The 14537-nt window shown below is 44.0% G+C and overlaps 1 protein-coding gene across 3 annotated transcripts in view; it reads right to left on the minus strand.

Moving 5' to 3' along the window:
- Positions 1 to 14537, minus strand: part of MFSD12 (major facilitator superfamily domain containing 12) — a 310303-nt gene that overhangs the window by 52677 nt on the left and 243089 nt on the right. For all 3 annotated transcript variants that reach the window (XM_077475811.1, XM_077475810.1, XM_077475809.1), the window contains one exon: positions 5783 to 5877. In XM_077475811.1, coding sequence (XP_077331937.1) covers positions 5783 to 5877 — 95 coding nt within the window. The remainder of the gene's footprint in view (positions 1 to 5782; positions 5878 to 14537) is intronic.

Genomic DNA, 14537 nt, shown 5'->3' on the forward strand with positions numbered 1-14537 from the left:
ACCTCCCGCTGCTTTCCCACCCTTCTTCATCGCTAGAAGAATATCTTGAATCCTAACATTTAGTAAGATTGCCAGATGGATTCACTCTGCAATATTTTAAAAGTTTTTACTCACTCTTAGCCCCATACATGGTTAAAAAATTTTATGTACAAGGACAAGTATTGCCTCCCCTGTAGAAGCATTGAGGGCACATATCGTATTAATTCCAAAAGAAGGAAAGGATCAGTCAATATGTAGTAACTATCGTCCAATATCATTACTGAATACGGATTATAAAATATTCACAAAGATACTCGCATCTCGCCTACAACTGTTTATGACGCAGCTGGTTCATTTGGACCAAGTGAGGTTTATCCCTACACGGGAAGCTATGGATAGTACTATTAAAGTTCTGAATTTAATCCAATATGCAAACCAAAGGAAGCTGCCGAGTATCTTTGTGAATACAGATGCAGAAAAGGCCTTTCATAGGGTCAACTGGCCCTTTATGTTAGTTGTGTTAAAACAAATGGGTCTGGGGGATCGAATGTTGGATTGGATAGCAGGGATATATTCAAAGCCACAAGCATTGGTGAAGGTTAACGGGATAAACTCATAAAACTTCCCAATATCCAATGGGACACATAAGGGATGCCCCTCATCGCCTCTTATTTGCGTTGACATTGGAACCTTTATTAAACAGAATTCGACAGAACCCCGATATTAACCACTTAACAACCGGCCCATAGCCGATTAACGGCTTCAGGGCGGTTGTTTAACTCTGAGAGGCCGTTAATTAACGGCCTCCCAGAATTCTGCTCTCGCGCGCCCCCTGGGGTGCGCACACGAGAGCATCTGTGACCGCCGGGTCCACAGGATCCGGCGCATCACGGATCACGGTAAACAGCCGCTCATCGTGGCAGAATACTTAACTTTTAAATCATCTAGATGCACCAAGATACAGGAAATAAATTATAAAGTACTAATGCGTTGGTATTATAACCCATCACGAATGAATACATTTTCTTAGGTGTTGGGAGGTGTTGCAAGGAGAGAGGTACCATTGCCCATATTTTCTGGTCTTGCCCAGTAATTAGACAGTTCTGGGAAGAAGTTCAGAGAGTTTCTCAATACTCTGCAATACCCTGCCAATACAGGCCTTTTTTGTATTACAATGTACACAAATCCCACTAGAGAGATATAAGAATTCAATGTTAGGTCACTTGGTGAATGCAGCCAAAAGCTGCATCACCACCTGCTGAAAGGAAACAGGGGCACCTTGAATCTCACAATGGTTAAATAAATTAAGAAGAAACTGATCCCTATGTTTCTGGAGGAAAGGGAATCTATATTGCAAATTTGAGCTCCTTGGGAGTTATTTTTACAGTCAGATGAAGGAAAAAGGTTGATTGGGGAGGAATTAGAGGAATAGACTAGTTGGTTATGTGATGTGAGTCTTATTCTCCGGTGGGAAGGGGCGACTACTTCCCTCTCCCCCCTCCCCTTCCATTTTTTTTTCTCTCGTGGGTTTTTTATAAGATCAAAAAAAGGGGCTCTGGAGTGGAGGCTTGCTATGGGGAATTGATAATGTTATTTGTTTGTCTATAAAATTGGAAGGAATACATTATGTTTTTTGTTTCCAAACAGAATAAGCTTTGGACAGGTTTGTCTCAAGAACAAGGGATCCACTAGCATCCAGGACAGATGCGTTTGTTATTCCTTGGGATCAGTTTTCCCTGTTCTATACATTTACCCTACTCCAGCTCCTACCGCGGCTTCTGCGCAGGATCAGGAGGGAGAAGGATACCAGTAATTCTGGTGGCCCTAGCCTGGCCCAGAAGACCCTGGTATGCGGAAATCATGAGGATGGTGGTAGGAAGACCTTGGCTTGCTACAGCCAGACCTGCTCTCTCAAGGTCCAGTATTCCACCCTTCCTTACAAAGTCTAAATCTCACAGTTTGGCTATTGAAACCTACATCCTGAAAGGTCATGGACTCTCAGGTCCAGTTTTCTCCACTATGATTAATGCCAGAAAAATGGCCTCCAGGCTCATCTCTTACAGAATCTGGAAGGCATAGGTTTCCTGGTGTGAATCCAGAGCTTGGCATCCTAGAAGATATGCCATTAGTAGATTTCTGGCCTTTCTCCAATTAGGGGTAGAAATGAAACTAGCCTTGAGCACCATCAAGGGTCAGATTTCAGCTTTATTGGTATTTTTTAAAAGCCTCTGGCCTCTCATTATTTGGTTCAGGATTTAATTCCAGGAGTGCTGCACTTAAGGCCACCAGCCAGGTCTCCTTTGTGTCCTTGGGACTTAAATTTAGTCTCATTGGTCCTTCAAAGACAACTATTTGAGCCAATGTCCCGTATGCCTTTGGCTCTCTTGACGAGAAAACTGGTCTTTTTAGTGGCTATATCCTCTGCTAGTGGTAGCTGTTTCTTGTAAAAAGCCTTATTTGATTTGTCATAAGGACAAGGTGGTGTTGAGACCCAATCCAACTTTTTTGCCTAAGTTTGTCTCAGGCTTCCATCTGAATCAAGATGTTATCTTGCAATCTTTTTTTCCAGATAGGCATTCTGCAGAAGAGAGATTATTGCATTCTTTGGATGTAGTAAGAGCAGTTCTATCTGGATGCTACTGCTCAGATACAGAAAAACTATGTTTTGTTTGTGCTGCCAGAGGGTCCTAGGAAGGGCCAGACAGCGTTGAAATCCACTATTTCTAAGTGGATTCGACAAGTTATTATTCAGGCCTATGTTTTGAAGAAAGATAGATCCTCCTTTTCACGTGAGGGTGCACTCGACCAGAGCATCAAGTGTTTCTTGGGCAGTGCATCACCAAGCCTCTATGACTCAGAGCTGCATGGCTGCAACCTGGTCTTCGGTACATACGTTCATGAAATTCTATCAAGTGGATGCAAGGGGGCATGAGGATGGCGCCTTTGGGCGCAGTGTGCTGCAGGCAGTAGTATAGACCCTCACGTCGGATGGCAGTATGCTTTTTTGAGCTGTGTCCCCCTTCTCTCGAGTTAAGCATTGCTCTGGGACATCCCATGATGTAAATTACAGAGCTCTGTGTCCCGTGATGTACGAAAAAGAAAATAGGATTTTTAAAACAGCTTACCTGTAAAATTATTTTCTTGGGATCACGTCAAGAGACACAGAGCTCCCGCCCCTCTAATTTTGGGGTTTGTAAGTATATATGTTCAAGTATGGGATACTTATTGTTTTGCACTTTCCATAGGGGAGGGGTTATATAGAGGAAAGTTTTCCTTGTAATTAAGGGTGTGCCAGTGTCCAATCACCTGGTGGTGAACCATATAACCCATGATGTAAAGAACAGAGCTCTGTGTCCCGTGAAGTACTCCAAGAAAAGGATTTTACAGGTAAGCCGTTTTAAAAATCATATTTTTTTTGTAGGCCGCAAAACTCCAAGCACATTTTTGTTTGCATACACAGCTGTGTGTATGACCCCATTGAACCCTATAAGCTCTGCATTTAAAGGTGTACAAAAATAGACAGAATGTATCGCAACGCAGTGTTTATACCTTCATACTGGGTTTCTAGCCTTCCCGTGTGTGCATGATTGCTCAGCATTTCTCTAGGATACCAGTAGAGCAGTGTATCAAAACCTTTCCAGAATGTGCTCCTTTACAGAGTTGTAATCTTCAACATTCCAATAGGAACATTGCTGAGTTGGCTTGTTAGAATTTGATATGACCCTGTAATACCCTGTATGCGCCCAACTACATCTGATAAACTCAGGTATCATCATCATCTGAAAAAATAAACCAGAGGTCCCAATTTAATATATTTGCCCAATATCCCATTACTTATGTTTTACTTTGATTAGATCCCCTAATCAACTTTTTCTGCAAATTATAAAATGGATCCAAGGACCTTTATTAAATCTGTTGGATCTTTTACCCTTATGAGGTCCATACTTTTTCAATTTGAGCAGATCCCCTAATCAATTCTCTCTAACTTAACCTGAAATTTATGTGGTTCATACTATATTTATGAATCCAATACAACTTATGATCAGTCTTTTTAATTTTAGTCATTCATTATTATCATCATCATTAAAGTATAACTTGACCATGCATGTATTTCCTCCTTGACAAATCTTACATACCGCCGTTTAAAAAAAATAAATAAATATGCATGCATAGATGCATCTTCACCAGTCTCTTCCAGGTACTAGGGAGCTCGCAGAGACCCCTGGCAGATTTCTGCACAAGCACAGAAATGCCACCAGATTTTTGTATATGGGCACTATAGCTTCCTGGGATAGTGGTGACATAATCCAAGGAGGCAACAGGGCCTGGACTAGGCTTTAAACCTGTAAGCAACACCAAGATAGGAACAATACTTTATTTTAGCATTTGTGTATGCACGACAGGAGGGAGATAAAATAAGAAAATGTTTTAATTTGTCAAGTTCCACCTTCAGATTCGAATAATCATTACCATGTGCATTATATGCCCGTTTTCGTCTGTACATTTTATTACTATTTTTACTTTAATTATAATGAAGCCCCCACATATACCCTGTACTTGCAATACGTTCTGCCATCTAGAGTGTAAGTAATGCACATGTTATCAGGTGTTTTAATGTAATTACCACAATAATAGAGATATACAGATTTTGGACAAGAGCTTGCATTTCTGAATGAATGCAAAGTATTCTCTGACTGGACGAGGTGGGAAGCATGACATCCCTGTCCCAACTCTTCACCTTATACAATCAGAATGCTTTGCATGCATTCAGAAAAAGCAAAGGATTCTCTGAATGATACAACTGCTCCTGTATTTAGAATGCATCAGGCTGGCCACTCAGCACAGAATCCAGAACAAAGTGGAGATCACTAGATTAGCAGTGTCCACTTAAGTGTTTTTCCAAGGGCATCCGCAAGGCACGGTATATATAAAGTTGCAATGCCCCAAGCTGGACCAATGTCACCTCTGTATGTAAGAATACTATGTCTGGAATTCATTTATATTGGTTTTAATTGCCAATTTTAAATGGGGGTACTAATAGATAGGGGTTAGATTTGTTTTACTACAAGGTCCATGTTATATATATATCTGGATTTGCTGGTCATTTGACATGGTTTTCTTGGACACCTACAGCCTAGGTTACAATGCGGAAAATGAACATGTAAAAGGGATGGGCAAATTAACAGTGGGCCCTGTGGACCTTCGCCAACATTCCTGACAAGTCACTTGATCACTTGTCTCTACTTCACAATGATATAGTAGGGTACCAACTTTTCACTGGAATGAATGTAGGGACACTTAGTGTATGAAGGTAAGGAACAGAACGTGATGGATAATGTGCTGGCTCTGCACAACTAAGATCTTGACAAAGCGGGAATGTCATTTGGGATCAGATGAGTTTTGATCAGTGTCTGGTCAGCTTAAGACATCTTAAAATATCAGAAAAGGTAATTTTATAGATTGTACTATGGGTATGGAAAAATAGTGACTCTAGCATCTGTATAACAATGTACAAAGCTATAGAGGAAGATCTCAGCTCAGGCATCTCAATATAATAGTCCTGATGCCTTGTAATTAAAATACATATTAGTGTAATGCATAACCCAAATTACCTGCCTGCATTCTGACACTCAACCAAATCTGAATTGCTGACAGATATCAGATTAGTCAGAAACCCATATGAAAACCACCCCCTTGGTGTGACATTAACAATGAGTACAAAAAAATAATAAAAAAATTGTAGTTTAAGGCCATAAAACAGTTCCTGCATTAGGGATTTCCCCCAGAAAATGTAAATACTTACTGACATGGGTAAATAAACTGAATAGCCAAAACTGCCACTCCATTGGCCAGTTTATCAGTAAAACTCATTGCGCCATACACAAACGCTGCACTGACCTGAAAAGCAAGAAATAGATAGCATTTTGGATGTAGAAATCACTATTATACTTTACACAGAAAGAAAATTAAAAAGTATATATATATATATATATATAAAACACACACACACAAGTGTTGAGGGTGGAGTGCACATTATCCAATGTAGCAGTGCTAAGCAATCAGGCCCTTTCACAGGACATGTATATAAAAGATAAATAATAACTAACCCCTCCACTCTGATTAAATTGACATTTTAAAACACTGTGAAAAGAACGTATAGTGGCATATCCAATAAAACAAAAAAATAAATAAATAGTGAATCATATATACCAGGCTGCCGTGCTTCTTTACTCCTATAAAACATCACAAATATTAAGTTAAAACCATGATCCTTCATACAGCACAGCATATATAAGCGCAACAAAAAGCTTTACACATAAAAACACAAAGTAACACTAAAACGCACAACAATCAATCACAAAAAGGTGTACTGATATTGAATCCGCCCCCCCATATTAATACTTTCTTTGTGACCGATTCGGACACTTTATTTTTTTCTTCTAGATGATCATAATTGAATAATTCGATAGTGTGTTGTTGGTACACACCTTTTTTGTATGTTGTGAATTTAATGTCGCTTTGTATTTTCTGTAAAGCTTTTTGGTGCTTTTTACAGAACTGTGCTATATGAAGGACCATGTTTTGATCATATTTGTGACACTGTATATTTTCTTGCCATTGGGGAGAATTCCATTCCTTCGTGTCCCGTAGCCAAAAAAAGGAAGAGTGGCAATCCCTCCAAAGCAAAATAATCCCTGTCACCAGCACTCCTCAAGATATGGGACGACGCCCTCGAATCAGCGGAAGACAGAGAATTACAGTGGTGTGAAAAAGTGTTTGCCCCCTTCCTCATTTCCTGTTCCTTTGCATGTTTGTCACACTTAAGTGTTTCGGAACATCAAACCCATTTAAACAATAGTCAAGGACAACACAAGTAAACACAAAATGCAATTTGTAAATAAAGGTGTTTATTATTAAAGGTGAAAAAAAATCCAAACCATCATGGCCCTGTGTGAAAAAGTAATTGCCCCCTAAACCTAATAACTGGTTGGGCCACCCTTAGCAGCAACAACTGCAACCAAGCGTTTGCGATAACGTGCAATGAGGCTTTTACAGCGTCCTGGAGGAATTTTGGCCCACTCATCTTTGCAGAATTGTCCTAATTCAGTTACTTTAGAAGGTTTTCGAGCATGAACGGCCTTTTTAAGGTCATACCACAACATCTCAATAGGATTCAGGTCAGGACTTTGGCTAGGCCACTCCAAAGTCTTCATTTTGTTTTTCTTCAGCCATTCGGTGGTGGACTTGCTGGTGTGTTTAGGATCATTGTCCTGCTGCAGAACCCAAGTTCGTTTCAGCTCGAGTACACGAACAGATGGTCGGACATTCTCCTTCAGGATCTCTTGGTAGACAGCAGAATTCATAGTTCCTTTTATCACGGCAAGTCTTCCAGGTCCTGAAGCAGCAAAACAGCCCCAGACCATCACACTACCACCACCATATTTTACTGTTGGTATAATGTTCTTTTTATGAAATGCAGTGTTCCTTCTACGCCAGATATACTTGGACACACACCTTCCAAAAAGTTCCACTTTTGTCTCATCGGTCCACAGAATGTTGTCCCAAAAGTCTTGGGGATCATCAAGATGTGTTGTGGAGAAATTGAGACGAGCTTTGATGTTCTTTTTGCTCAGCAGTGGTTTTCTCCTTGGAACTCTGCCATGCAGGCCATTTTTGCCCAGTCTTTTCCTGATGGTGGAGGCATGAACACTGACCTTAACTGAGGCAAGTGAGGCCTGCAGTTCCTTGGACGTTGTTGTGGGGTCTTTTGTGACCTCTTGGATGAGTCGTCGCTGCGCTCTTGGGGTAATTTTGGGCGGCCGGCCACTCCTGGGAAGGTTCACCACTGTTCCATGTCTTCGCCATTTGTGGATAATGGCTCTCACTGTGGTTCGCTGGATTCCCAAAGCTTTGGAAATGGCTTTATAACCCTTTCCAGACTGATAGATCTCAATTACTTTCTTTCTCAATTGTTCTTGAATTTCTTTGGGTCTCGGCATGATGTGTAGCTTTTAAGGATCTTCTGGTGGACCTTACTGTGTCAAGCAGCTCCCATTTAAGTGATGCCTTGATTGTGAACAGGTGTGGCAATAATCAGGCCTGGGTGTGGCTAGAGAAATTGAACTCAGGTGTGGACAACCACAGTTATAGTATGTTTTAACAAGGGGGCAATCACTTTTTCACACAGGGCCATGATGGTTTGGATTTTTTTTTCACCTTTAATAATAAACACCTTCATTTACAAATTGCATTTTGTGTTTACTTGTGTTGTCCTTGACTATTGTTTAAATTGGTTTGATGTTCCGAAACACTGAAGTGTGACAAACATGCAAAGGAACAGGAAATGAGGAAGGGGGCAAACACTTTTTCACACCACTGTATGTCTCCTGGAACTGTTAGACCTCAGTGCAGCATTTGATACAGTGGACCACAATACTCTACTCATCCGCCACACAGAAGTAGCAGGAGTCACAGGCTCAGATCTTCAATGGTTCGCATCCTTCCTAGGAAATCGGTCACAGACAGTGAATTTAGGAGATTTCACCTCTGAAACCAAGGCAGCCTCCTGAGGAGTCCCCCAAGGATCGCCCTCTTCTCCAGTGCTCTTTAACATATACATGCGCCCACTGCTCAACATCATCAGATCGTCGGACCTCTGCTTCCACTCATACGCCGACGACACGCAACTTTATTTTCGTATCCACTGAACAAAAAGACCATCATCAGCAACTAGAAAATTGCCTCGCTTTGATAGAAGACTGGATGACCACTAACTCCCTCAAACTCAACTAATCAAAAACAGAGCTTCTCATCCTACATGCAAACCATAATTCCCGGATCAAGATCCCCTGGACACCACCCACCATTTTTGGGCAGACCGTCCCCCCAAGGCAAAGAATCTCGGGGTCATCTTTGACTCGCAAATGTCAATGGATGCCCAAATAGGAGCAGTAGTCAGTGGCTCTCACCATCTGCTCCGCCTGCCAGGCAGACTAATCCCGTTCATCCCAAAAACAGTCATTAATTCACGACTTGACTACGCAAACCTTTACATAGGATTACCCCAATATCAACTTGCGCGCTTACAACTTATCCAAAATACGGCAGCATGGCTGATAACAGGAAAAAAAACCTGGGAATCAATCTCCCCTACCCTGAGGAGCCTACACTGGCTAACCGTAAAGAAACTGATCACATTCAAGACACTCTGCCTCACCCACAAATGCATGCCTGGAGATGCTCCTCAATACCTATTCGAGAAAATAAAACACTACACTCCCAACCACAGTCTTCGATCCTCTAACCAAAACCGCCTTCTCGTTCCCAAATCTCGGAAAACAAATCAAAGGGGGAACGGAGATTCGCTGCCCAAGGACCACGGCTATGGAGCGATCTACCATCCAACATCCGCTTGGAAGAAAACTTCCAGGTCTTCAGGAAAAAACTCAAGACCATCCTCTTCTAGAAGCTGGACAACAAAGCTCCGCACATCGGCGATTCACTTCGCATTGTGCGCTATACAAATTATTCATTCATTCACTAGGGTCATCAGAGCCAGCAGACAAAAATAGAGGGTGGCACTGACAGCAATAAAACCCTGACGTGTTTTATTTCCTCTCAACTCTCAATCCACAATAAAAAAAAAAAATGATTTACCTGTAAAATCCTTTTCTTTCGAGTACATCACAGAACACAGAGCGTCATAACCCTTATAACAGTTATGCTGATAACTTCAGTTGATTGGACAATGACAAAAGAAAAAAAAATGCAGGCACTCCCCTACTAGGCCTAACCACTATGTTAGACAAGGCTTCAGTTTTGTAGCAAGTCATAAATCACAAAAAAGGGAAACTTTGAGAAATGAGTTGAGAAGTCCAACAAAATATTGTCTGCTTGGAAGCTGCATGAACCTTCCTTGGCCCTCGGGAAGCACAAAAAGGGAATCAGCTTGCCCAAAATGAAGCAGTCGACATCAGGTAAGTCCTGACAGCACAAATCACATCCAGAGTGTTAAGAGCCTTGTCCCTTGGTGCCTAAGGCTTAGGACAAAAGGAAGGCAACAGAAATTTCTGACTGAGACGGAATGCAGAAACCACCTTCAGTAAAAAGGCTGAGCCCAAAGAACCACCTTGTCATGGTGGAGCACCAGGACTGGTTCCTTATAGGAGAGGGCAGCCAATTTCAAAACCCTATGAGCAAAAGTAAGAGCAACCAGAAAAAAAATCTTTCACGTCAAAAGGACCAAAGGAAAATCCTGAATTTATGTATGAAAGAAAGTACCAAATTGTGCATTCTGAACGGGGGAGCAATACACACAACGTCCCATACAAAGGCACTTACCAAGGAATGCGTAGCAATCTGCCACCAAGGATGGAAAACTAGGCCTTGCATTAAGTGGTCGTGTCAACCTAAAGGACCCAAAGACTTTCATGATGACATGTACACTAGGCTGTTATACCACATGCTTCTGCGCCAAACCACTGTAACCAGAATCTCAGAAATGTCTTCCATCTGAATCCAGTGAAGCAGATGAGGTAGAAGTTGCAATGGTGGAAAGCCATAAATTATCCACAATTGCTTGACTATTCCAGGTCCTGGTGACAAAACCTGTCCAGCTTTACAATGATCCTGGACACCGGAAGATGCAAATCTGATTTCCTCAAACACCTCAGAGTGAAGAGTTCACTCTCCCAGGAGACAACTGTTGATGGCTGGGTAAGGGTCGATTCACACTGCTGTCATACGAGAACCCTGAAAATCCACTGCGGGTTCCCGCATCTCATGTCTCCCGGCGGCAGTTCACACTGCCCTAAGAGAACTGCTGGGAGCATCAATTGAAAGTTAATGACACCCCCCCCCCAAATCAGTTTGCAGACCGCAGAGCGATCACCCCCTGATGCTGAAGAGGAAGAATCTGTTTGGGGGCCAAGAGAGAAACTCCATCTTGTAGCCTGTGGAAATCAGATCGCAGACCCATTCGTCAGATAACCACCGGGCTGCAAACTCCCGAAGGGACCCCCCCACCCGAGACATGGGTGGGGACAAACCTTCATGCTTTAGCACCTTTGTTCGCAGGCTTGCAGTTCCTTTTGACCATCCTTGGGCGTCCTGTCGGGCTGGGTGCGCTTTGTTGAAGCACCGGGCAGATGAAAAAGCCGCTTGTGAGCGGAAAAAGAGGGCCCTTGCCTATGGCGTATCTCCTTAGCCTTCCTGGCCTGTGGCAGCAGAGCTGGTTGGGACCCCTGTGAGTCCAGTCGTGGGACCCATGATCGTCTCACGGTGCAGCTGAACTGGGAGATGCCGTTGTAAACAGCATCTCCCCGTTCTGCCTAGCACCAAGTGACGCTGATCTCTGCTCCATGTGATTAGAGCAGAGATCAGTGTTCACTAAAAGAAAGCCCAGCCCCCAACAGTTAGTAACACACCCCTACACTGCCATCCACTGGTTAACCCCTTCACTGCCAGTGTCATTTACACAGGAATCACTGCATTTGTATAGCAGTGATTGCTGTATAAATCACAATGCTCCCAAAAATGTGTCAAAAATGTCCTGTGTGTCCGCCATAATGTCGCAGTCACAATAAAAAAAAAAAAAAAAAAAAAAAAAAAAAAGAAAGCTGATCGCCGCCATTACTAGTAAAAAAAAAAAAAAAAAAAAAACTAACATGCCATAAAACTATCCCCTATTTTGTAAACACTATAACTTTTGCGCAAACCAATCAATCGCTTATTGCAGTAGTATCGGCCTAAACTGAGGGGAAAAACGTTTTTTTTTTTTTTTTTTATATATTTTTGGGGGTCATTATAACAAAAAGTAAAAAATATAGCGTTTTTTTCAAAATTTTCACTCTATTTTTGTTTATAGAGCAAAAACAAAAAACTGCAGCGGTGATCAAATACCACCAAAAGAAAGCTCTATTTGTGAGAAAAAAAGGACGTCAATTTTGTTTGGGAGCCAAGTTGCATGACCGCGCAATTGTCAAAGCGACGCAGTGCCGAATTGCAAAAAGTGGTCTTTGGCCAGCAAAATGGTCCGGGGCTGAAGTGGTTAATAATGTCATCCAACGAGGCTCCAAAGAGCCGGTCTCCAAGGAAGGGAAGATTCGTCAGGGCTTTCTTGGATGTCTGGTCAGCAGACCAGCATTTTAACCAAATCAGGTGCCTCAACAGCACAGCCGACACTGAAGCCCTGGATAGCAGAGGGAGAGTATCCAGAGCCGCGTCACAAACGTACTTAAGGCCTTGCACTAGTTGGTCCGCTAGTTCCACGCAGACAGGGGAGGCCTGTTGCTCTCCCAATCCGCGGTGCAAAACTTTTGCCCAGTCAGTCAGTGTCTGCGACACCAGTGCGGATGCCAGTACAGGTCACACGGCTGACCCCCACAACCGTAAACAAGGAACGAGCCACCTCTTCGGCTTTCCTATCCACGGGATCCTTGAATGCAGGAGTCCCCTCAACCAGGATCGTGGTTACTTTATTTAACCTGGATACTGGGGGTCTCACGACCGGAGGAGCCGACCATTTCTTGAGAAGGCTTTCCTCAAAGGACTAACGCACCGCCATGTATTTGGGGACCGAAAAGGTGCGTTGCGGGCGACCCCATTCCTTGTAAATGAACTTATCAAAATAAGTCAGATATGGGAACACCTTAGGTGAACGTTCTGGCTTGCGGGACGCAAAAGGGACCGGTACATCAGCAGAGGGATCCGCTTGCTCCTGAATCTTCAGGGTATCATGCACAGCTATGATAAGTTCTCCAAGTAGCGCTTTATCGCACACGGACCCGTACGGGGACTCGTCCTCGCTGTCCGAACGGTCCTGGCATCTGACAAAACAGAGCAGGGGTCACCGGCCTCAGTAGGACCCGAGTCTGCGTCAGAGCTCTCCCCAGAGGACGGGGGGGGGGGGGCAGGGGCTGCTTTTTAGCACCTTTCTTCCCACGTACCGCCTCTATCTTGGCAACGAACGAATTGAGGACCGCACTAAGGGTGTCCATAGGGACCGCGCAGTCCGCAGGTGACCCGGTTGCAATTGCCTGCATTTCGGGGGAAGAGACACCAGTTTCTGAAGTCATACTGACCCTACCCTGTCTGCCACCCAAATCGGACTTAGGACAGTGACAGTCCCACCCTCCTGCTGCCGCTGGCTGAGGGGCTCTAACTCGCTCGATTTACCACCCTGTGCTGTATTACCGCAATGCCTATAGATCCCCAGCGCTCCCAGAGGCAGAGATAGCAGAAAACTGTCGTGGCCGGCCGGTCGCACAATCGGTGAATCATCTGCGGGCGATCAAACACATATGTTCACAACACAGGAAAACCTTCCAAGCGCCCTGTGATGACCAAACAGCAAGCAGAGGGCACAGGGGCAGCTGCTAGAGCACAAAAACCTGGTCCGGCTACAAGAAAATGGCCGGTGTTCTAAATATGGAATCACTAGGAAAATGGCCGACTGAAGCCAGAAGCCAGTCTGACCCTTGCCCATACTTAAAATGGCCACCGAATATGAGGGACTAGAAAGAACATGTGGCAGACACAACGCTGCACCAACACAGGGGCATGACTACACAGGCATCCAGCGGGACTAAGCTTCAGGACCCAGGCACCCAGCACAGCTAAAACCCCCAGGTGAGAGCCCAGACACACACACACACACACACACACACACCGCTCAGCACATGTACAGCCCCCCCCCCCCCCCCGTGAGAGGGGGAAAGGAGGGAGTTAGGGACAGGGGAGATGAGAGGGGGTGAGGGGGGCCCCAGAATCGACCTCCCAGGGAATGCCCAGCTGCTCCACCCTGCCAGGAGGTGAGAGCTGTACTTACCAGTCTTGAAGCTGGGAGACATTCCACGGTAGTCAGCTCCTGATCAGTACAGGGAAGACTACTGGCCTCTGCATACTGTGACGCAGACATCAGTAGCCCGGTCATATGTACGCCCCGGAGCATAAAGCTCACCGACCACCTCTGGAGCTGAGGTATGTCGTGGCCTGCAGAGCCTTAGCTGCAACCTGCACACACTCACTGGCCGGACTGGGGAGACTACAAGGATAAGTGAACCAGCCTGTCATCTAGCCGGCTGTTGATAGAAGATCACAGAATCAAAAAATAAAAAAAAATAAACGAACCTATGGGCCCGCAGGGTTCCTAGGTCTATCGCCTTCACTAGGCAAGAGTTCTGCCTGAGCAGGCTGTGGGGTTATAGCATAGGGACCGCCCCATGGGCGGAACTAAAAGTTCTGAAGTGTTGCATTACAACTTGCCTAGTATCTCCAGTGATAGGGCTAACAACCCATTTTGTTAGAGAGGAGCGGTGTCGGTCAGTGAATATAAGAGAAATCCTTATCTTTAAATAAATCATGGGACACAGAGCTAGGCTATTATTCATTACCTACTGGGTTATACACCATCCATCTTTGGGGGAATAAACATTGGTAGACAAGAAGTCCACCCCTATATAAACTCTCCCGTACAGGAAGTACTTCATCTATGTAGCAAGCACTGAATCCTAAAAAGAGGGGAGGGACCTGTGTCCCGTGATGTATTTAAAAGTAAA

The sequence above is a fragment of the Lithobates pipiens genome, unplaced genomic scaffold, assembly GCF_037356315.1.
Source record: "Lithobates pipiens isolate NorthernLeopardFrog02 unplaced genomic scaffold, aLitPip1_a1.2 Scaffold_13, whole genome shotgun sequence".
In the NCBI taxonomy this organism is placed as follows: Eukaryota; Metazoa; Chordata; class Amphibia; order Anura; family Ranidae; genus Lithobates; species Lithobates pipiens.